The 24,632-nt window shown below is 39.4% G+C and overlaps 5 protein-coding genes and 1 long non-coding RNA gene across 6 annotated transcripts in view; 1 reads left to right on the top strand and 5 right to left on the bottom strand.

Moving 5' to 3' along the window:
* Nucleotides 1–455: 455 nt before the first annotated feature.
* LOC128014411 (histone H2B) lies at nt 456–922 on the bottom strand. The gene has a single exon (XM_052597995.1). It carries the CDS (start codon nt 910–912, stop codon nt 538–540), a length of 375 nt encoding a protein of 124 aa, XP_052453955.1. The 5' UTR covers nt 913–922; the 3' UTR covers nt 456–537.
* A 687-nt stretch (nt 923–1,609) lies between these two features.
* LOC128014426 (histone H4) lies at nt 1,610–2,114 on the bottom strand. Its single transcript, XM_052598013.1, has one exon. The coding sequence runs from the start codon at nt 2,092–2,094 to the stop codon at nt 1,783–1,785; it is 312 nt and encodes a 103-aa protein (XP_052453973.1). The 5' UTR covers nt 2,095–2,114; the 3' UTR covers nt 1,610–1,782.
* Nucleotides 2,115–15,744: 13,630 nt separating this feature from the next.
* LOC128014435 (uncharacterized) lies at nt 15,745–19,135 on the top strand. Its single transcript, XR_008183537.1, has 6 exons — nt 15,745–16,190; nt 16,291–16,346; nt 16,742–16,836; nt 17,539–17,611; nt 17,991–18,161; nt 18,451–19,135. It is a non-coding gene; the product is annotated as an uncharacterized LOC128014435 (long non-coding RNA).
* Nucleotides 19,136–19,498: 363 nt separating this feature from the next.
* LOC128014401 (histone H2A-like) lies at nt 19,499–19,971 on the bottom strand. Its single transcript, XM_052597985.1, has one exon. It carries the CDS (start codon nt 19,954–19,956, stop codon nt 19,570–19,572), a length of 387 nt encoding a protein of 128 aa, XP_052453945.1. The 5' UTR covers nt 19,957–19,971; the 3' UTR covers nt 19,499–19,569.
* Nucleotides 19,972–22,478: 2,507 nt separating this feature from the next.
* Nucleotides 22,479–22,942, bottom strand: LOC128014409 (histone H2B). The gene has a single exon (XM_052597993.1). The coding sequence runs from the start codon at nt 22,907–22,909 to the stop codon at nt 22,535–22,537; it is 375 nt and encodes a 124-aa protein (XP_052453953.1). The 5' UTR covers nt 22,910–22,942; the 3' UTR covers nt 22,479–22,534.
* Nucleotides 22,943–24,077: 1,135 nt separating this feature from the next.
* The window catches only part of LOC128014423 (histone H4), a 201,962-nt gene continuing 201,407 nt past the window's right edge, over nt 24,078–24,632 (bottom strand). Inside the window, exon 2 of the mRNA XM_052598009.1 lies at nt 24,078–24,438. Coding sequence (XP_052453969.1) covers nt 24,125–24,436 — 312 coding nt within the window. The 5' untranslated portion in view covers nt 24,437–24,438 and the 3' untranslated portion in view covers nt 24,078–24,124. The remainder of the gene's footprint in view (nt 24,439–24,632) is intronic.

Below are 24,632 nucleotides of genomic sequence, written 5' to 3'. Positions count from 1 at the left end.
TGTTGCCAGGTTAACTCCAGGATATGGTCAAAGTTCATGGGTCGGTCACGTGATGAGTCAAACCCGAAGACTCATGGGATGAACTAGTCAATTATCTTTCTGGCTCAGACTGCATTGGTGAAGTCAAACACGAAGACTTGTCAGACAGGTGAGCTAATCATTGACTGAAGATCCAGGTAAACAGTGAATTAATATTTTCTGTTTCTTATAGCATTATAGTTTTGTATTGTTCGTAGTGTGGTCAGTGTTTACATAAGTACTAGTAGACTTTAAGGAAGTAACGTAACATTTTAATGTAGAATTAATCAAATGAACGAAATTTCTCGGAAAGGGATTCGTTCACTTTGCTGAAAGAGACTCAAAGGTTCGAGTCGATAAAATGAGCTTAACTTCACAACACTACAAAATGTCGTGCCGTTAAGCGTTAATATAACAAATTCACACAAATACGACGATTGAAAGTTTCAAAAAGCTCTTTAAGTGATGATATGGGTGGCTCTTAAAAGAGCCTTTGTGTCTCGGAGTCGGAGCGGAGCTCTACTTGGAGCTGGTGTACTTGGTGACGGCCTTGGTGCCCTCAGACACGGCGTGTTTGGCCAGCTCTCCGGGCAGCAGCAGACGCACGGCGGTCTGGATCTCTCTCGAGGTGATGGTGGAGCGCTTGTTGTAGTGAGCGAGACGAGACGACTCACCGGCGATGCGCTCGAAGATGTCGTTGACGAAAGAGTTCATGATCCCCATCGCCTTCGAAGAGATGCCGGTGTCAGGATGGACCTGCTTCAGCACTTTGTACACGTAGATGGCGTAGCTCTCCTTCCTGGACTTTCTGCGCTTCTTTCCTCCTTTAGCGGCGGTCTTGGTGACGGCCTTCTTGGAGCCCTTCTTAGGAGCGGACTTTGCTGGTTCAGGCATGTTAGTTCAAGGTAAGCAGAACAACACAATAAGTGTTTAAAATCATTGACCCGGGATTTATCGAATGCTCATGCTAATTTCAGAGGGCTGGCTGCTGTTCCCTGATTGGGTCTTTTCGCACAATGAATAACAGAAACATATTTCATTGGTTAGAAATCGTCGGGCTAGATAGACACATCAGCCAATCAGAGGCTTCTAAATCTGACTGCTTCCGGTCTCCTCCCTCACACGCTTCTTTGTCTCACTTTCCCGCTCAAAACGTGTGATAAACACACAAAGATTAAGAAAGAAGATAAATTAACTACTTTTATTGTTATGCACAATAAATTAACACCGCTTTATTTTAATAGTAACCCGTTTAATACCAACAGATAATTAGTAAAAAATAATATTATATATCTTAAACCCGATGTTTTAGGGCATTTTTGACAAAGAACTGTAATTGGATTTATAACGTGTCCCTAAATTCACTGTTATCCCAGCGGTCTCTTTTGTGACCATCAAGATGTTTACTCATTCTGTGTGACCACACTCAACAAAACTGCATACCTATATGTGAATTCATGTATAAATACTAGACACCCTAAAGATAATTTGTAACGAAATTCTTAGTCATATTTTTATGTTAACATACTTTACTAGCCTTTTGTTTGAGCTTTCAAGCTTCTTTTTCAAGAGCCTTCATTAAATTGATATGCTGACTACTCGGAGAATGGTCTTTGATTCGATTTCTATACTTTTATCAAGACAAGTATGTAGAACAAAAGCTGTTATTTAAGTTATTAGACAGTTGTTATAAAATGTACTCTTTTTGATAATGTGGGTGGCTCTTAAAAGAGCCTTTGGGGTTTCCTGCTAACACGGACGTGTTTATCCTCCGAAGCCGTACAGAGTGCGTCCCTGTCGCTTCAGCGCGTACACGACGTCCATGGCGGTGACGGTCTTTCTCTTGGCGTGCTCGGTGTAGGTCACGGCATCGCGGATCACGTTCTCCAGGAACACCTTCAGCACCCCGCGGGTCTCCTCGTAGATCAGACCGGAGATACGCTTGACTCCGCCGCGGCGAGCGAGACGACGGATGGCGGGTTTGGTGATGCCCTGGATGTTATCCCGCAGAACTTTACGGTGACGCTTAGCGCCTCCTTTCCCGAGCCCTTTACCTCCTTTGCCTCTTCCGGACATTACTACAGATCTCCAAGCTTCAACGTTGAACGTGTAATAGTAAACCGTTCGCGAGAAGAGCTTTGGAGTAGTCTACAGGACCTAGTTGAAGCACACGAAGGCTGAGCTCCCTCTCTCTCTTTCTGTCTCTCACAGCACACCACACACACACACGTTTGTTTTTGTGAAAACTGTGGACTTCCCATAGGTGTAATGGTTTTTATACTGTACGAACTGTATATTCACCCTTAATCAACCCTAACCCTCACAGGAAATTTTGTGCATTTTTACTTTCTCAAAAAAACTAATTCTGTATGATTTATAAGCGTTTTGAAAAATGGGGACATGAGTTATGTCCTTATAAGTCACCCCCTCCTTGTAATACCTGTGTCATGTCATTATAAGGAGTTGTGTCCTTATATGCAGTGCCAGCCAAGCCTCTTGGGGGCCCTAAGCAGAATTTGATTTGGGGGCCCCCTTCCCACTATGCGGAGTCACCTGTGCTTGAAGATTATTGACACAAATGTCATGCTATAATGTTACATTATAAATGAATACAGTGAGGTTATGTATTAATACAAAATAATAATAAAAAATTGATACTTAAATAAAACGCTTTACTCTTAAACTTGAGAATACAAACTGTAACAAAACATAAAAAAAAAAATAATTAGCAAATGCAAATGTACATTAAATGTGCAAATAAAACCAAAATAGACAAACATTAATAAAATAAAAAATAGAATGTTACAACAAATAGATACTTAAATAATGATAGCAAACATAAGAACAGCAAGGGTTCAACAATGACAATTGTACAATAATGACCTCAAAATCGTTCCTTCCTAGCTTTTCTGGAGGCAAAGTCACTGATGACATCATTGTATGGTATTGCTTGGCCAACTTTGTTATTAATACTAATAACTGAAAGTCCAGTTTGTCTTTCCTGGGCCATTGATGATCTCAAGTATGTCATAATCAATTTGAGCTTGGAAAAGCTCCTCTCTGCTGTGGCAACTGTCAAAGGCAGAGTACAGGCTATCCTGAGAGCTACCCAAAGATTTGGGTAAAGCTCACACATCTCATTTTGTGAGAAGTATGTGAGAAGTTCAGGAAGCTGTCATAGTTTGGGGAAGTTCAGGAAGACTCTCAATCTCTACAGCCAGTGCGCTACCATCAAAATCATCCTCCTTTTTTTCCCCTTCATATTAGCCCCAAGGGATTTTCAATTCCTCAAGCCTGTTAAGAATTAGACTGGACAAAACCAGGCCAGTGGATTCTGCAGCTATCAGAAATCCTAAAAATTGCACTTTTAATTCTGGTGTTTTGCCTAGAGTGACTGTGACTAACATCAGGTGTACAGTCTAAAATAATTGAATTATATTTGCAATCCTTGATTTCTGCCACCATTACCTCAATTATTTTGTCACTGACACACTCTATCAGCTCATTCTGGATAGTCTTACCTAGGTATGTGTTGTGCTGTATTCCACTATCAATTCGTCTGATGTGGTCTTTGAACACCAGGTCAAATTTTGCTATGAGTTCCACCTCTTTAAGGAAGTTCCCATTGTTGGCCTGATGCAAATTATCGACAGACCCCCTGAGTGCAAGTTTCCTCTATGCCAAAGACTGAATGATACTAATCAAACGGATGAGAACATCTTTCCAACGATTTTTGTTCTGCCTCCAAAAGGGAGAATAAAGAAAGATGGAGGGCAAAGTATTTCCACTTCACCATATTATTGCAATGCTCTGGACTATTCTTATGCTGTTTCAACAAAGCACTTAGAGTTTTGTGGACTTTCTTGAGAATAATTTGCAACAGAAGCAGTAAACCGTTTTTTTTTTTTTTTTTTTTTTTTTTTTTTTTTGAATAAATTAATCAGTATTAAATAGATTCAGTGAACACAGACTGAAGTAATTTTGGTTCTTTTAATTGTGATGATTTTGGCTCACATTTAACAAAAACCCACCAATTCACAATCTCAACAAATTAGAATACTTCATAAGATCAATAAAAAATAACATTTTTAGTGAATTGTTGGTCTTCTGGAAAGTATGTTGTACATGTACTCAATACTTGGTATGGTCTCCTTTTGCTTTAATTACTGTGATCAGTTTGTGGCACTGCTGAGGTGGTATGGAAGCCCAGGTTTCTTTGACAGTGATCTTCAGCTCATCTGCAATTTTTGGGTCTCTTGTTTCTCATTTTCCTCTTGATAATAGCCCATAGATTCTCTGTGGGGTTCAGGTCTGGTGAGTTTTCTGGCCAGTGAAGCACACCAACACCATTGTGATTTAACCAACCAGGTGCCAAATCCTGCCAAGAAGTCAAGAATGCAGTATCTCAAAATATTATGATATTTCCTAAGATAATAAATAAATAAATAAATAAGGATTGGCAAACAGAACAGTTCAAGTTCTTTAAAGTCAAGTCAAGTCACTTGTTTTTAAATAGCACGTGTCAAAGCAACTGAACAACATTAATTAGGAAATGCAAAATGACAGTTTGTCATTGAATTCAGTGATGTTGTCATCCATGTCAGCTCAGTTCAGTTTACATATATTGAATAATTGCGATTATAGTAATATACAAGGCAATAATATGAAATAAGATTCTGTATTCCCAGACAGCTATATAGCTTAAAATCCATGTGGGCCAGATCTGGGCTGAAACTGCTTGCTGTCTGTGTTGGGTCTGGGCTATATAAGGCTCAGGTGTGGCTCAGATTGGGGCATTCTGGTTTACTTAAGGCTGAGAAATGATACCAATAATAAAACCTGTTTTGGCCCAGGGCCAGCTAAGGGTGATTAACTGGCTGAGATTCGGGCCGGTTATGGCCCATGTGTGGCCCTAGTCTTTAATCCAGTTCTGGGCTACTTCAGGGCCGTCATTCTTTGCTGTACTTGGGCCGAGGGAATAGTGATTGTGTGGCTCGGATCTGGACCAGAAGACATATGCTATGTGGGCAGTAGGCCTAGTGTAAATCCATGGCTTTATCAGATCTCATCTGAATTGGCTTGAATAGGGTGAGCAGAATTCTGCTGCCTATTTCTTTAGGTTGGAAAGGCAGCAAGTTAAAAATTATAGTCAGCAACTATGTATTGATAGGAAAATAATTAATGACTTTAATATAATTGCAGATTTTTTTGCTTTAATTATTTATATCTTTCCAAATTCTGCCAGCAGATTTTTTTGATTCTTAATTCTCACATAAAATAAATGAATAGCCTAAAGAATACTGTTGTCTTTGTTATGAATCAGCATACAATTAGGGTTTTATCCCAATCATTTTTAATTCAATATTGAAATCTGAAAAATGAAATATCTGTTTGTCTCATGAATTTACTTCATACCTGCAGTCACTAAATGAGGTTTTATTAACAAAGTTCGGGAGGAGCACATTCAGATAATTAACCCAGGTGGAGAGCACTCAGGGTAAGAGGTATATATACAGCAGTCCCGAGGATCCCACCTATCCCACCAGATATGGACCATAACTGGATTGAGGCAAGCGCTGGGCAACTCAGACATACAGGCTTCATGAAAAATTAACAAATCAGAGCTGTATGATCTGTACATTTCCTTACAGTAAACTCCCAAAATGGCCCACAGGCAGAGCAAAGCCCACAGTGCCCAAAATTTGCCTGCCCAGTCACCTCCGTCGTTTTCCCACACAGGATCCGGCCTACTTCGCCCATTGAGCCACAGCAACATGCCTTCAGCGAGCCTGTGCCGCACCCCAGATTCCGCCATGGCAGGTCCACCTCTTGACGAACCCTTTTCCTTTTCAGTGGCCTACAGCCCACATTGCAGTCATACAAGCTCAAACAAGTGCAGGCCCGCCTTCACATGCAGGTTAAGAACATACTTCATCCTATAATCCTTCCTTTCCTTCATATCCTCCAACTAACTTTACTTTTCTAGCCACAGCGGGTCATTCAAGCGTGCCAACATTCGCAGCCCCGGATTATACCCATCCCAGCTCTCTCATACAAACTAAATCACCATATTCTCTCTTCACAGCAACTCCGATGCCCGTTCCGTCCAACGCAATCACCATGGAACCACCACAGTGCACTGAGATCCTCTCAGGTGCAGATATAGACCTTTCCTCTCTTCTCTCTCTACTCCCCGCAGCCGAACCAGACTGCCAAATAGATTGTGGTGATTTCTCAGTTACCCTGACACAAACACTCATTCATCCAGTGTTCTTTTATTTTCTGAATTTTCAATTGCTTTTAAAATTCAGGTAAAATGCAGGTTAACCCTTCCTCTCTTCCCAACGCGGGAACAAAAACCGCTAAATCCACCAGCTACGTGCCTCGTGCAGCAACCACCAATGCAAATAAGGACTCCCCTTTCGACGAAAGCAGACAGCCCTGTAATCATTTTAACGTGGGTAAATGTAATAGAGCATGCTGCCGGTTTATGCACATCTGTAGCTTCTGTGGCGGCACTCATGGCCGCATCATATGTCCAGTTTACAAATCTGTGAATAATAAAATCAAAAAACTTTTTGGCGACACCTGTAAATATTTCATGCATGCACTTCGAGCTAGCTCATCACATATTTGGAGTTCGCTGGCTCGGGAAACATTATTTCGCATTGCGTTTAACTTTCGGATGCAAAAGCAGACCTAAAATTTTAGACATGCTATCAGAAGCCATCTGCTGGATTTTGGCGAACAACTATGCCATTCCCAATCTCATTCACCTGCTAGACGATTTTTTTTCTAATCTCGCCTCCCAATGCCATCCCAGCCTTACACATCTTCACAGTCCCAATTTTTTTTAAAAAAAACATGGGCCCTGCAACATCCATTGAGCTCCTTGGAATTAATCTGAATTCAGACAAATTCCAAGCATCCCTGACCAAAGAGAAAATTGACTGAATAATTCTCGTCTCTTCTACTCTCCTAGAAAAATCAAATTGTTCAAAACATGAACTCCTTTCCCTGCACGGACATTTAAACTTCGCAATGCGCATCATTCCGCAGGGCCGCCCCTTCATATCGCATCTCCTCTCACTAGCGTCCTCCATCCACTCGCTAGAGGACCTCATTTCCATAACTCAAGCATGTCACAACGAACTCATGATTAACATTTCTAAACCAGTGGAACAGCCTATCCTTTTTCTATAACAACTTTGTTTCGTCCCGACCGACATCCAACTGTGTTTGGGGGGATTTTTTTTAAGGTCATTGGTTCGCAGCCCCATGGGCACCGCAGCTCCAGGACATATCTCACTCCTCACTTTTCTGTGGGGGGATGAATGGGCCACTAGTAGCATTTTAGTGCATTGTGACAATGACGCAACAGTGCATTGTATTAAAGGGGGGGTGAAATGCTCGTTTTCACTCAATATCCTGTTAATCTTGAGTACCTATAGAGTAGTACTGCATCCTTCATAACTCCAAAAAGTCTTTAGTTTTATTATATTCATAAGAGAAAGATAGTCTGTACCGATTTTTCCCGGAAAAACACGAGCGCCTAGAGGCGTGACATGTGGGCGGAGCTAAAGAATCACGAGAGCCAGTAGGCTTTTGCGCTGATAGCGTTTGGAAGCTGTGACATTACCTGAGGACAAAACCAACCAAAACAAACCATTGCTAACAGTGAGATTCAGCGTATATTTATGATCCAGAGGCTGAAATTTAACAAGAGCAGCAGCAACAACAGCGGCTCTATGTGGTATGTAACGTTACTGAAACTGTATATATATTTGCTTAGCGGTTTTGGAAAATGATTAAGTTCCACTTTGTTGTTTTTTTTTTTTTTTTTTTTTTTTTTAAGCTGTACATGTGGAAAGTGCAGTTTGATGACAACATCGCATGTTGTTTACTTGATGTGCTTACGCGCCGACAGCTAAGTTAACAACACAGAGATATTTGAAGCCGTTTCACTCACCGCATGCGGTTCCAACACACGATCGTGACCCTTTTTCGTTGGGACTGCATTATCCTTAAGAAATAAACGATGTGCAAATCCGTCGTCAAACTGGGCCTTGTTTGTAAAACAAGCATCTTCGAAATACAGGGGAACAAACACAAACACTTACACAACTCCGTTGATGCTCTGTAAAAATAAACTCCATCCACTGGTCCCTTAATGCTGTTTCTCTTTTGGTAATCTGTGCAGGGTTGTCTTGCCCTGGCAACCAAAAACACACTCCTTTTGTGACATTTCGCGACGCTCTCGCTCTGATCAGTGAAGTCTGTTGTGCTCTCAGTGCTCTGCTATACGGGAGCGCCGCGCTCTTCCGGCAGAAGTGCCCTCAGGACCCATATAAGGAAATTCCGCTCCATCTAACGTCACACAGAGCCATACTCGAAAAAAACTTTCCGAAACTTGTGACAAACCGGAAGGAGTATTTTTGGAACAGAAATACTCCTTCAATCATACAACTTAATTTTTGAAACTTTGTCCATGTTTAGCATGGGAATCCAACTCTTTAACAGTGTAAAAAACTCAGTATGCATGAAATAGCATTTCACCCCCCCTTTAACAAAGGCCATTCCCATTCACCTGCTCTGATGCCACTCTCAAGGCATCTCACCTGGATTTCAGCTTGCGACCACATCATCATAATTGCTAAACATCTCCCTGAGTAAGAAAACCAAATCGCTGTCTCCCTGTCTTGTTTTCTGTTTCAGAAATTCAGAACGCTGGCTACAGAGGCAGATCAATTCCCAACTCCAGTACCTCACTATTCAGAAGTAACATTCCCGTAACCCACCCGTTAAAACCCCTGCTTGAGGCATCACTTGACACTATCCTCCAAGCAGTTTCTCCAAGGACCCTCCAATCTTATGTGACTGCTTGGAGCTGTTTTAAAACATTCTATGTCTCTTACAGTGTGCTCCTTAGCACTGGGAGTTCCCTCTGCTGTTCATAAGGTGCCTCTGCCCAGCCATTTCAAAGCCAGCCTCCAGTATTTGGTCCACGCCTCCTAATTTGCATACACTCCTCAATCCTCAAATGCCCAATCCTCAATCTTCAAATGCCCAATCCTAAATCCCCAAATGCCCAATCCTCAATCCTAAATGGCTAAATGATTAAATGCCCAATCCTAAATACCAAATTCCCAATCCTAAATCCCCAAATGCCCAATCCTAAATCCTAAATCCTAAATGGCTAAATGACCAAATGTCCAACCCTAAATAGAAAATGCCCAATCCTAAATACCAAATGCCCAATCCTAAATACCAAATTAATTTTCGACTTGGACTTTACGTATTAAATTTAGATTTTTGGTTTTGGTTTTAGACTTTTAGTTTTAGACTTTTAGTTTATAATCTGACCCAATAAACCCTCCATAAATGCAGTCCCAACGAAAAAGGGTCACGATCGTGTGTTGGAACCGCGTGCGGTGAGTAAAACTGCTTCAAATATATCTGTGTTAACTTAGCTATCCGCGTGTAAGCACATCAAGTAAACAACATGCGATGTTGTCATCAAACTGCACTTTCCACATGTACAGCTTAAAAAAAAAAAAAGAACAAAAAAAAAAGACTACATAAAGTGGAACTTAGTCATTTTCCAAAACCGATAAGCAAATATATACAGTTTCAGTACATACCACATAGAGAAGTCATTGCTGATGCTGCTCTTGTTAAATTTTAGCCTCTGGATCTGATTCTGGATCATAAATATACGCTGAATCTGACTGTTAGCCATGGTTTGTTTTGGATGTTTTTTTTTTTTCCTCATGGTAATGTCACAGCTTCCAAACGCTCTCAACGTAAAAGCCTACTCGCGCTCGTGATTCTTTAGCTCCGCCCACACGCAATGCCTCCAGCCACTCGTGTTTTTCCGGGAAAAATCGGTACAGACTATCTTTCTCTTATAAATATAATAAAACTAAAGACGTTTTGGAGTTATTAAGGATGCAGTACTTTTCTATAGGTACTCAAGATTAACAGGATATTGAGTGAAAACACACCTCACTTTTCAGACCAATGAGCTTTGTAAAAAGAAAAAAAACTATGCGTTTCAGAAAGAAGGAGACAGGGGTAGCTGCAGCCTGGAGCAATGGGCGCGCCGAAAGGTTGGGGCGTGGCAAAAGGTTTCTCATTGGTGGAAGGAGTTTTACTGCTGGCCAATCATCAGCTAAATATACATTTACGTAATTTCCTTAGCCAAGGTGGCAGTGATAAGCAAGGGGCAAGGAACTCGACCGGAAGTTGAAGTCGGGTGGGGGCTGCCATCTTTTAGCAGAACTTCACTTGCGTTAGCATTCCCATTGACTCCCATTCATTTTGGCGTCACTTTGACAGCGAATGACTTTACATCTGAGGCGTTTAAAGACTCTGTTTGTCCATTATTTATTTCTAAAGATACACGACAATGTATAAAGGGCTCCATTACCTTCTATGTTACATTATGGCCCCGTATAAACAGTTTTTGTAAAAAATAGGCTAACGATTGCGTCATAACCACTCGGCTCTCTGTCGCATTACCGTACAGACAGGAGGAGAAGCTTGCAGGCAATTAACTTAATATGGTGTACTGGCGTTACATTTTAAAATACTATACAAAATAATTAATTAGAATACTTACTCCTCCTCACTCACGCCAAAGAACTCCCCGCTCAAGCTCGCCGTCTCTGCAAGATTAACGATGGCAGTTTGCACGCACAGCTACTAGAAGATTTACATCTGTCAGACAGGTTGCTGACGTCGTCAAGCTTCGTTTGAGTCTGCGCGTCAGAAACGGAAGTGCTAAAAAACCCTAAAACTGGGCTTCATTTGTCTCAATTGAGTTCCAATGGGGTCGCTGTGTCCATTTCTTTTAATGTCTATGGTGATAAGACGTGAGGTAATTATTCATCGTTTGTACGTTTATCTATACTTTATATAACACAAATATGTATATTAAGATAAGTTTGTTACAATACCATGATATTTTTTCCTTTGCGTTACATCTTGCAGCTTTAGTAATTAGTTTATTGTTGTTGACAGACATATGTACAGTGAGACAAAATGATGACCGCACTGACGGCGAATCCTTAAGAGAAGATTGTTTATATCTGCGTCCTTTTTGTACAAGAGAGTACAGAATACATCCATACATACATACATACAGTATAACATACATACAGTATAATAATTATTAATAATTCACAATCTGGAGACGATTAGACAACAAAAAAAAAAAAAAAAAAAAAAAAAAAAAACTCTAATTTGGAGTTTGTTTGTACCTTTCTGCCAGGTGTCCACCTAATGCAGAGTATATTCAAGCTGCCAACACACTGATATGAAGAACCCTTTCCAGAGAAATATAGAAAGAAATGACTGTGTAAGTTACATTGTTTTTAAACCATTGATTTATCTCTATCAACATAATCATACACAATATTGTAGTACAAGATGTTGTAATCTTTATTTGCTGGAAAATGACAATCAGTCAAGTTTTCACTGCCTGACCATCATCTTAATGTTAATGAAGTTCAACGTTTTTATTATTTTTTACATCTAAAACACCTTGTTCAGTAAGTATTTAGATGTTTTTCATATATGTCACGGTCTAAGCATGATCTGTTTCTGTTGTTCTGATGAAGGAAGCTTGTGTTGGGGAGGATTCAGTGTCTGTTGAGGCACATGTGAATGTGTTATAAAGTGAAACACATCCAGACACCTCGACTGTCAAAGACCACACGACAGGACCATTCTCCTGGAGACGCTGAGAAAGCACAGAAGGAATGTCTGTGAAGGATGTACTCAAAAAAAACACATACTTCAGGACACCTGCTGGAGTGAGTATATTAAAGAAAAAACTCATCAACTGTAAAATATCTTGTATCAAATCTTTTCAGGTAATATTCTTCTGTACCTTTTTAGCCCATCTGTTAAAAATTTAAAGCAATAGTTTTAGAAAACAATGTAAGATTTATCCGTGTATACAAGAACATGAAATGCATGGTATATTGTGAACCTTATACATTAGCTTCTGATTGTTTCTGCAGTTCTGCAGTGTATGTAGCTACACCGTCCGAGCCAAAGAGAATGCAACAGAATCTGATGAATCTGAAAAGTGTTTTCTTTTTTTTCTTGTTATTATTATTATTATTATTATTATTATTATTATTATTATTATTATTATTGTTGTTGATATTATTCTTTTTATTTATTTATTTTATGAAAGGGGGACCCGGCTACACCTTTCCTACCGTGCACCTGATGGATACTGACTGTAAAATGGCAATCACAGGAGGAGAGCTCAGTGTGGTGACAGAAGATGGAACAGATGTGTGTCCGTGCACCAGCCTTGATGAAGCTTCATAACAGCCTTCTGGATGTATTCTGCTTTCAACATTGCATATCCACCACACCTGAGAAAGACACCGACTTTTCTTCAGAGGGACATTGTCAACATTAGTAGACGAGACAAGCTCTGTCAGTAACTTTACTCTGAATGATTAGCCTCTTGAATTAGATCCTCATGCCTTGACTGTACCATTGCCCAAAGTGATCTCGAAGGACATTCACTCTTTTGAAATTAACTCAACATGTTGGAGTTGTACATGCACATTAACCAAATAGCTTGCTCTATTCTTTTTCTATTCTATCTGTTTTCTTTTTATTTATTATATTATTTAAAAGCCCTTGCTACGTGTACTGTGTTTAAGCTAACTGAGACTTGTTATAGCTCTTATATATCATTGCTCTTTTTGTCGTTTTTGATTGCTTCAACTTTGTCCTCATTTGTAAGTCGATTTGAATAAAAGTGTCTGCTAAATGAATAAATGTAAATATTAGTATAACCTGTGGTATAGATGAGTGCCAGTCAACTTTTTTTTTTATTCCATTCTTTTATGAAACATGCACAGGAAGCATATGTACTTCTGGTACTCAGTGAAGAGTCAGTAGTACAGTTGTATTATGATATAATGGAGAAGGGTCTGGCTGCAGACTTGCACTCTCAAACACTTGTGCTTCGTTTTTTTTATTGGATATTTTATTCTACTTGTTGGTTAATTATTTTTTTAATCTCTCAACATTTGTTTTTCTCTTGTGTAGGTATGGTTGACTGGAAGTCTGTCAGTCCAGATGTGAGGAAGACACACAAAGTGGAGCTGGAGCTCAGCAGATGTGTGATGCTGTAGATACTGTGGTCTTGGAAAGAAGGGATCTTCACAGCTTTCTATTCAGACGAAGAGTTTGCTGGATTCTGTTCTATGGACTGCTACTACAGAATGAATGAATTAATTAATGAATGAGTGGTTTATCTATCTATCCATCTATCTTTATCTATCTATCTCTATCTATCTTTTTACTTGAATTGGTGACTGAAACTGAAAGCTAAATAAACGTTTTAGTGGATAAAGCTGTGTCTGTTTGCTTAATTGGTTAATGTCACTTAAAACAAGTTTTCTGACTAATTTTTACATTTATTAGTTTTTAATTTTTACTAATTTTTCTTTATCAGGCAAAACCTGGTTTTCTAGTGTAACACTTTACAACAAAGGTTCATTTGTTGACTGATGTATTAACTAACATTAACTATGAGCAATACATTTGATACGGTTTTTATTAAACTTTGTTAGTTAATAAACATACCTCTGTACGTTGTTTGTTCTTGTTAGTTCACTAATGTTAACAAATACTGCTGACTTTAAATGACTTTAATTTAAGAGCAGCAAGTGCGACTAACCTTGTTTAGAGACGTTTGTATTCACAAAAATAATTGTAATCTGTTTTTGATTATCGATAAACTAAGACCTAAAAGTGCGGTGGTGATTACGTCAGTAAGCCCTTTTGAAGGTACTTTCGAAAGTAATTTAAAATAATATTATTTACATCATTAACGCAGTTTTTGCATTGGATGAATTTCAATTGCTTTTATAGAATTATGTGTTTAATTTATCGCTTTCTATTAATCTATAGGCCAATAGCGATTAAGAGTATGGCTCGCCTTTAGGCGGAACACCCAGTTTTCGCTAAACATTTTGCCACGCCCCCTACCTTTCTTTCCACCAATGAGAAACATTTCGACACGCCCATTTTTTGCCACGCCCATTGCTCCAGGCTGCAGTTACCCCTACTTGGAAAAGAAGGGGAACAGAGGACAAACAGTAATGTACACCATGTTAAAAATAATGCTTTTGAACCCTAAACCATATAAACAAATTTTATTACACCAAACAATGTTATTTTAAGCAAGGTCATGATGCCTTTGACTGGTTCTTTGAGAACTGCAAATTATTGTCATGTAATATTTAAAACTATATTTTAAACTGTACTTAACTGGTTCAGTTTTATTTTCCGGGTTTAACTTCTTAAGTCAAATGTGTGCTTGATGCATGAAGGCCAGTAATGTTCTGGACTGTGAGGGTTATACATGCTATAATCATAAAAAGTAGAGCACAATAAGCTCAGACAGCCCCAGACTTTTTCAAAATAGACCCAACTCAAATAACAGTCAGCGCTCTCATATTATTACAAATATATTTTAACTTCAATTACTTAAAATCACAAACCCCATATAGACCCTGCAGATTAAAAAATTTAGTATTTTGTTTTATTAACTTAGCCAAACGTGTCCTTGTGAAACCGTAATTAAAATGTTACCATTTGCCTAAGTGTCTGTAATGGGAAACTAAAGTTGATAAATATAATGAAACTAAATCCCAGACAAAATTCCTTGGTGTTACCAAAGTACTTTATGGACGGTCACTGGTGTTACTCTCTGCGATACAGCAGAAATTATCTCGTTCTTGTGAGCTTTTGGTGGCTCTTAAAAGAGCCGTTGTTTACGGTGTAAAACAGCGTTGAGTTTAAGCGCGCTCTCCGCGGATGCGGCGGGCCAGCTGGATGTCTTTGGGCATGATGGCGGCCAATGACAGGGCGTTTCCTATTTTCGAACAGACAGCGGCAGTCTGGGTTTCCCGCTCAAAATTTCTCATTTCATTGTCCTATTTTTGTTACCTTTACATATTATATGATTCTCAGAAGACTGATGGTACAATCAGATCTAAAGATAAAATAATTAGTATTTACACTACATGACAGCGGGATGGAGGATGTACCTATAAATGTTTCAAGATGTTCACTTAACCTACGTTCCCCACCAGTTTAAATATTGTGCTGTTCCACTCAATTATACTTTTCATAGGAACTCATAATTCGCTCTATTGACAGCACTCCTTTCTACCCAGACAGCAACATAGTGTCGGCCCAGATCCGGCCCACATCCCAGTTAACACAGAACGTTCCCCTAACGTTCCCGTTTGGTTATTTTTTGGGGGAACCAAATAAGAACGTTCTGGGAACGTTCTCTATTGGTTGTTTTTTAGTACCCTAAAGAGAACGTTCTGGGAACGTTCCCTTCAGGTTATTTATTGGCATTTTTTTATAACCTAAAGAGAACGTTCTGGGAACGTTCCCTCAAGGTTATTTATTGGCAATTTTTTATAACCTAAAGAGAACGTTCCCAGAACGTTACCTGCAGGTTATTTATTGGCATTTTTTATAACCTAAAGAGAACGTTCTGGGAACGTTCCCTCAAGGTTATTTATTGGCAATTTTTTATAACCTAAAGAGAACGTTCCCAGAACGTTCCCTGCAGGTTATTTATTGGCATTTTTTTATAACCTAAAGAGAACGTTCCCAGAACGTTCCCTGCAGGTTATTTTTTTTGGCTTTTTTTATAACCTAAAGAGAACGTTCCCTGCAGGTTATTTTTGGTTAACTGAGTTGCTGCAGAAATTCATAAGACATACAATGTAAGCGATTTGAAATTACAATAAACTGATAAAACACGCTAAAAATGTAACCTTTCATAGCAGCTGAAAACAAACCAAATTTGAAAGTGAAGTGACATTCAGCCAAGTGTGACCCATACTCAGAATTTGTGCTCTGCATTTAACCCATCCGAAATGCACACACGCAGTGAACACACACACACACACTGTGAGCACACAGCCGATTTTGTAATGAGGGGATTGAGTGTTACTGTAAATTCTGCGTGTTTTAATGAGCGCGCGCTGAACATTGGAGCGCGTTCATTCAGATTCAAACACTGGAGCGGAGGGAGTTGGCATGGAAACGGGCGGTCGACAACACTGGCAAGCTGCACGCTCCGTCTCTCGCTGCTGTTTTCACTGATTTCGGTAAGTTTAGTAAATTAAAATTGCACAAATATCATATGCCACTGTTCCTGACATCTCTTTTGCTTGTATTTGACCAGCATCTGTTGAATTTACTTCATAGAAATGTTTAAGTGTTTTCGAACAAGTCCGTGAGCATCTGAACCTTTATCAGAGGAGGTAATGTATGCTAACTCCATAGACTAAGCTTTTATGAAGAGTTTGGGATTTTAATAACACATGTATGTGTAGATGAGAGGCATTGACAGTTCTGTAAAATATTTTCTGGTCATTTTTCAATGGATGATTGAAAATAGGCTTTTTTTTTTTATTTAACCTAAATATACACTAACGTTACCGTTAATCAGTGACGTCATTACATCAGAGTCACAGTTCAAACGCATTTTGATCTAGTCTAATGATAAACAAATATTGATAAAAACTGTTCAGGATATTTATTAAATACATATTCTTTCTATTTTCTACATTTCTAGTTGCTTGGTTTATTTAGATAAAACTGTCGTTGTATACTGAATATTGTTGGCTCTGTGACAGATTGCTTGTTATATTTCTAGATTCTTCTAGTGCTTGATGATCTTCTGCATCCCATGATGAGCAAACCTCCTGTCCAACAACATCTCCAAGGCACACTGATCCATATGACTAGCAGGTTTACCCCAAACATACACTAATGCTATCCTTACCAATTTCTGAAATAATATTACAATTTAAAATAGCAGTTTTTGGTGAAATGTAACTTATTCCTGTGATGTGCAGCTGTATTTTCAGCATCATTCCTCCAGTCTTCAGTGTCACATGATCTTCAGAAATCATTTTAATATGATGATTTACTGCTCAAGAAACATTTCTGATTATTATCAATGTTGAAAACAGTTGTGCTGCTCAATATATATATATGAGAGAGAGAGAGAGAGAATTCTTTGCTAATAGAAAATTCTTCTTGACACTAACTTTTGATTAATTTAATGTGTCCTTGCTGAATAAAAATATGAATTTATTTTAAAAAATGTAGTCTACATTACCATTTAGAAGTCTGGGGTCTATATAACAATCAAGCTTTAAAATAAATAAATAAACTCTATGCTGTTATAAACGGTTTACACAAATATAAAACAGCGCTGTTTTTTTTACATTCATATTTATCAGAAGTGTTTATTTGGCAAAGAGCAGCATATTATAATGATTTCTGGAGGATCATATGACACTTAAGACTGAAGTAATGATGCTGAAAAATCAGCTTTGATCATAGCAATCAACTGACCCTTCGCAAAACAAGCGTCCCTCCTTAAATACTGTAGCTATGTCTGACAAGCCATGCTGCTCTCACAGTACACACCTTGTTCTCACACAGCGAAATATACATTGTGGACCAAAGAGGAAACTGACAACACACAGACAGAAGAAGATAGAGAAGGTCACTTCTGGTATGAAACAAGTGTTCAGCTTTTAAATTTGGCCCCCCTTTTTTCTTTTGTTCTTTTTTAAGAAATTCAAACAATAAATAGTGTTTTGTGCTGATTTAATGTGTTACAGATCGCTGTAGTGCCTCAGTTCAAGCAGCACATGAACCGATTGATTCATATTTAATTGAAGCGCAAAATAAAAGATGTCACACGTCTTTTTACAACATTTTTCAAATTTTAAGTCCACCAAAGTTAATCTACTCTCCTGTCTACCGTATTTTCTGCACCATAAGTTGCACTGGATTATAAGGCACAGTCTCAAAACAGTGAGTTTAGTTGAACTTTATTCTACTATTTAACAATACACTCACATTATTTTTTAATCAATCTTCTCCCACAGATCCATCAAAGTCCTCATCTTCTGTGTCTGAGTTGAACAGCTGGGCAACAGCTTTTGAACAGCTTTCTTCATCAAACATGCCGGGTTCCCTCTCATCATGGTTGATCGCTGCCAGCGTACGTAGTGTACGTATTATGTCCCTGTGTCAGCGGGAAATGGTCCGACAGTCAGGTAAACGACCTTGTTGCAAAAACCCTTTTAGCGTAAATAATCAATTGCTATTTGCAGTTAATGTAGCCTACTTTGTGTAAATGGCATCTATCGCTAATTTTTATCTCGCTGCTCGCTGACATCTATATTTTACAACAAACGCCCCTTTGAATACCCTCTTCAACAGTGACATCTAGCGGTAAACTGTTATTACGTTATAATTGAGGTACTAGGCAATGGCAATGACTGAATGAAACAAGAATATCACTTTTATTTGTTATAATATTACTATTCTTTGTTATATTTACAGATGACTGTTGTGAAGATGGAAGAGTGCAGGATCTACAATTACACTAATAATAACATTTTTGAAGTAGTTTGATTTTGTTTCGCTTTCTGCCATGTTTTGAATGTGATGCTCAGCCTACAACCCAATGATTGTGTTTGTATTATTATTTTTTTAATCAACAATTAAAAAATGACAAAACAATGGACTGTAAGCTGATTATTTCTATACAGTCGTATGTTATTAAAGTAAATTAAATTGTTAGTTGAATGCTAGAAATAACGTTCTGGGATTAATAAAACTCCTGGCAAACCAAAAACAAACCATAAAAAATAACGTTCTGGGAACCAAAAACTAACGTTCTGAGAACGTTAAGAAAACTTTCCTGGCAAACTAAAAACAAACCATAAAAACTAGCGTTCTGGGAACCAAACACTAACATTCAGAAAACTTTCTGGGAACCAAAAACTAACGTTCTGAGAACGTTCTGGGAACCAAAAACTAACGTTCTGAGAACATTCTGGGAACCAAAAACTAACGTTCTGAGAACGTTAAGAAAACTTTCCTGGCAAACTAAAAACAAACCATAAAAACTAACGTTCTGGGAACCAAACACTAACATTCGGAAAACTTTCTGGGAACCAAAAACTAACGTTCTGAGAACGTTCTGGGAACCAAAAACTAACGTTCTGAGAACGTTCTGGGAACCAAAAACTAACATTCTGAGAACGTTAAGAAAACTTTCCTGGCTAACCAAAAACAAACCATAAAAAATAACGTTCTGGGAACCAAAAACTAACGTTCTGAGAACGTTCTGGGAACCAAAAACTAACGTTCTGGGAACCAAAAATTGTTAGCTGGGATCTGGCCCGCATGAAATCCATGCGGGCCAGATGTGGGCCGAATCTGGACCGAAACTGCTTGCTGTCAGGGTAGAGTGGCTACAAAATGAATATTATAACGAGTCGATTCATAGCGCGCATATATATATATATATATATATATATATATATATATATATATATATATAGTGCATTAAAAAAATGACACTTTTCATAGTGCAAATTCATATTTCAAACTGCTCTTAAGGAGGAAGTGTGCGGCTCTGAAAAGAGCCTTTGTGAGTGTCGTGTTCTCTCGTGTTCACTTGGTTTTGGCGGGTTTCTCGGTCTTCTTGGGCAACAGCACGGCCTGGATGTTGGGCAGCACGCCGCCCTGAGCGATGGTCACTCCGCCCAGGAGTTTGTTGAGCTCCTCGTCGTTACGCACCGCCAGCTGCAGGTGACGGGGGATGATACGGGTCTTCTTGTTGTCCCGAGCGGCGTTTCCAGCAAGCTCCAGGATCTCAGCCGTCAGATACTCGAGCACAGCGGCCAGATACACCGGAGCACCGGCACCGACGCGCTCGCCGTAGTTCCCTTTGCGGAGAAGCCTGTGCACACGACCGACGGGGAACTGCAGACCTGCTCTGGAGGAGCGAGTTTTTGCCTTCGCTCTGGCTTTACCACCGGTTTTACCTCTGCCACTCATTATTCAGGTATTGTTAAAGAAGTATACACTGCAAATCGACGCAAATGTGCTCGAGTCGTGGTATGACGATGGGTTTATACAAGACTGTGCTCGTCGTCTATTGGTCAGAGTCTGTCACAGCTGCAAACCAATCACTGTAAGCCCCTCAAACTCCAAGCCCCGTCCTTCTCTGCCACGCTTTCCTTTTATTGTTGTTAATTGAAAAAGATAAAATAACGGCAAAGATAACAAAGGTACAAAAAACACGTTCACATCAATTTTTATAAAAACGGTTGCTCTTGATGTTCCCTTCAAATCAAGTCTTTGTTGAATGGCACGCCTTACATTAATGTGTTTTTATTGGAAATTACATTCAGCATTCTGTTGTAAACACGACGCAGTCAGTCGAATTTTCTCTCTCTCTCTCTCTCTCTCTCTCTCTCTCTCTCTCTATATATATATATATCTATATATAATGTAAATTTATTTTAGACTCCATAGTGGTAATACTGAAACAAAATACTCTTAAATGCCCAAAAATCTTTAATTAAAATAATCAGAATTGTAGAATTACACAGAAGAACAAATCAAGCCCACTGGTCAAATACAGAGCTCAAACCCTAGATATCTAAGTCTTTTAAACCACTATTTCAAAGACTGTTACTACTGTGATATACAACAACAACAACCTTTATTTATAAAGCACATTTAACACAACAAAAATTATCCAAAGTGCTGTACATATTGCATTGCAGGACTAACACTATAAAAAACAATTAAAAATTTCCAAAAGCTAAAGAATTCAAATGTTTTCAGAGTAGATTAAAAAATGTCAAATAAAGGAGCAGACCTCACATGGTAAGGGAGAGCATTCCAAAGCTTGGCCCCAGCCACAGAAAAGGCCCGATCGCCCTTTAATTTGTAGCGACATCGTGACACATTTAAAAGAAAGTGATTTGAAGATCTAAGTGACCTAGCAGGACAGTATGACACAATAATATCACAAATATACATTGGCACACAGCCAGACAACTTCTTACAAAAGAACATACGGATTTTAAAATCAACTCAAAACTTAACGGGAAGCCAGTGAACGGATGCCAAAGCAGGAGAAATATGATCCCTCTTTCTAGACCCGGTCAAAAGTCTTGCAACTGCATTTTGAAAAAAATGTAAACAAGATTGCGGAAGACCACAATAATCTAATCGTGATATGAATTGCAAGCATTTGCTAAGCATGAATTGCAGGTCTTTGCTTGAAAGAATATTCTTCAGCTTTGCAATAGATCTTAAATGGAAAAAGCTTCCTCTTATAACCGCACTTATTTGTTTATCAAAGAATAGTGAAGAGTCAAAGATAACTCCAAGGCATTTGTTTGCATACATTTGTTGAGAGAGGACCTAACTGTGCTTTCCGAGCAGGAGAGGAATCTGCCGGACAACCGATAATTAAAACCTGTTTTATCCTCATTTAGCTGCAAAAAAATATTCGTCATCCACCTCTTGATATCATCTACACATTCCAATAACATCAAATGAAGCAGTGGTGTCAAGCCTTACTGGAAGGTAAAGCTGAGAATCATTTGAATAACAGTGATATGAAATGTTGTACTTCTGAAGGGCAGCATATAAAGGGAAAACAAAAAAGGTCCCATAATAGATCCCTGGGGCACACCAAATAAAACAGGCGCAGATGACGGAGGAATAATTTCCTAAATTTACAGAAAAGGTCCTTTTTTTCTAGGTAGGAAGCAAACCACTTTAGTACAGAGCCCTTGACACCTACCACATATTCTAGTCGTACAAGAAGAATGTTGTGGTCAATGGTATCAAATGCAGCGCTCAGGTATAACAAAACCAGCACAACACAAGAGCCTGAATCTAGAGCAAGATATCATTTGTAACCCTCAACAGAGCTGATTCAGTGCTATGTAATGATCTAAAGCCAGATTGGAACATGTCCAAAATATTAAAAGAATTCAAATAAAACTGGAGCTGTGAAAAAACTACTTTCTCTAAAAGCTTAGAGATGAAAGGCAGTTTAGAGATCAGTCGACACTGCACATTTCTGGATCAAGTTGTTAAGGTTTTTTCAACAGGTTGTACAATTGCATGCTTAAAACTAGCCGGAACAACACCTGTGGCTAAAGAACGGTTTATGATAGCAGTTACCATATAATCTATATAATCTCAGCAAGAGGCATCAAGTCACCCTATTTAAACCAGGTCTCAGTCACAAATATTAAGAAGTGACATGTAAACAAATAATTTAAATAAAATATATATTCGAGATTGACCTTGCATTCACTAAGGCCATCTTTACAGTAGCGGGTGCCTAGAGGCGCATGTTTGAGCAAACAAATACTTTCAAGATTAACACTATTGATTACATTTGATTTGATGGAAGAGCGGCGATGTGGCAACTAGAGGACACGGATATAGGACTACGGTACATAATAGCCGCATTTCCACTGTCGGGCCGGTGCGAGCCAGGGATTAAAGCGGGCCGGGCGGTAAAGAGTTTTATTAAACAGCTCTTTAAGTGATGAGATGGGTGGCTCTTAAAAGAGCCTTTGTGTTTCGGAGTCGGAACGAAGATCTACTTGGAGCTGGTGTACTTGGTGACGGCCTTGGTGCCCTCAGACACGGCGTGTTTGGCCAGCTCTCCGGGCAGCAGCAGACGCACGGCGGTCTGGATCTCTCTCGAGGTGATGGTGGAGCGCTTGTTGTAGTGAGCGAGACGAGACGACTCACCGGCGATGCGCTCGAAGATGTCGTTGACGAAAGAGTTCATGATCCCCATCGCCTTCGAAGAGATGCCGGTGTCAGGATGAACCTGCTTCAGCACTTTGTACACGTAGATAGCGTAGCTCTCCTTCCTGGACTTTCTGCGCTTCTTTCCTCCTTTAGCGGCGGTCTTAGTGACGGCCTTTTTGGAGCCCTTCTTAGGAGCGGACTTCGCTGGTTCAGGCATGTTAGTTCAAGGTAAGCAGAACAACACAGTAAGTGTTTAAGATAATGGACTGGGGATTTATTGAATGCTCATGCTAATTTAAGAGGGATATCTGCTGTTCCCTGATTGGGTCTTTCGCACAATGATTGACAGAAACATTGGTTAGAAATCGACGGGCTAGACAGACACCTCAGCCAATCACAGGCTTCTAAATCTGACTACTTCCGGTCTCTTCCCACACACGCTTCTTTGTCTCACTTTCCCGCTCGAAATGTGTGATAAATCCACACATATTTATTTTTATTGTTTTGCACAATAAATTAACACGGCTTTAATTTAATATTAACCCGTTTAATACCCCCGCCCCAAAAAAATAGCAAAAAAAAATTATATATCTTAAGCCAGCTGTTTTAGTGCATTTTTGACCAAGAACTGTAATTGGATTTATATTGTGTCCCAAAGTTCACTGTTATCCCAGCGGTCACTACTGTGACCATCAAGATGTTTACTCATGGCTAACAGCTTGTACCCTTATGCAGTAAGGCTGCTAAATATTGCCCTGTGTCACTATTAGACTGCACTGTTGCATTAACTACATCAATTCCAACTGTGACCATACCCTTCGTTTTTGTAAAGTATCTTGTTATCAAGAGCGAATGTCAGTGGTTCTGTGTTCTAACAACTACATACTTTTGATGTGCCATGTTTACATAGGGGGTAGTTGGGTAGTTATTATTTATTATTATTTAATACTTGGGAGGGGATCTGCACTGGTGTTAGTGCACTTTAATATATCATGTACTGTTGTTGTTCTTGAATGACAATAAAAGTAAATTGAATTGAATTCGGTGACCACACTCAACAAAACTGCATAATACTCGACATCCTAAAGATCATGTGTAGCGAAAATCCTATTCATATATTTTGTTAACATACTTTACTGGCCTTTTCCCCCTTTTTAGAGCCTGTATCAAATTAATATTTTGACCACTACATGGAGAACAGTCTTTGATTCGACTGCGCTTTCATACTTAAATCAAGTATGTAGAACAAAAACCGAAATTTAAATTATTAAACAGTTGCTATACTGGTTACAGATAGCTTTATTTTTAGTAAGTTTAGATTACGTATGCGTCTAAAATGATTATCTAGCAAAACGTAATGAAATGTACTCCTCTCGAAAATGTGGGTGGCTCTTAAAAGAGCCTTTGTGGTTTTCTGCTAACACGGACGTGTTTATCCTCCGAAGCCGTACAGAGTGCGTCCCTGTCGTTTCAGCGCGTACACGACGTCCATGGCGGTGACGGTCTTTCTCTTGGCGTGCTCGGTGTAGGTCACGGCATCGCGGATCACGTTCTCCAGGAACACCTTCAGCACCCCGCGGGTCTCCTCGTAGATCAGACCGGAGATACGCTTGACTCCGCCGCGGCGAGCGAGACGACGGATGGCGGGTTTGGTGATGCCCTGGATGTTATCCCGCAGAACTTTACGGTGACGCTTAGCGCCTCCTTTCCCGAGCCCTTTACCTCCTTTGCCTCTTCCAGACATTACTACAGATCTTTAAGCTGTTATGTTGTACAATAGAACGTGTAACAGCAGAAAGTGCGCGTGAAGCCCTTTACAGTGGTCTACAGGACCTAGTTGAAGCACTCGAAGGCGGAGCTACATGCTCGCTCTCTCTCTCTCTCTCTCTCTCTCTCTCTCTCTCTCTCTCTCTCTCTCTCTCTAGTTCAATTCAATGATA

Source organism: Carassius gibelio, chromosome B25, assembly GCF_023724105.1.
Source record: "Carassius gibelio isolate Cgi1373 ecotype wild population from Czech Republic chromosome B25, carGib1.2-hapl.c, whole genome shotgun sequence".
NCBI lineage: Eukaryota > Metazoa > Chordata > Actinopteri > Cypriniformes > Cyprinidae > Carassius > Carassius gibelio.
The sequence above is the reverse complement of the archived record's forward strand: the minus strand, read 5'-3'. Positions and strand labels throughout refer to the sequence as shown.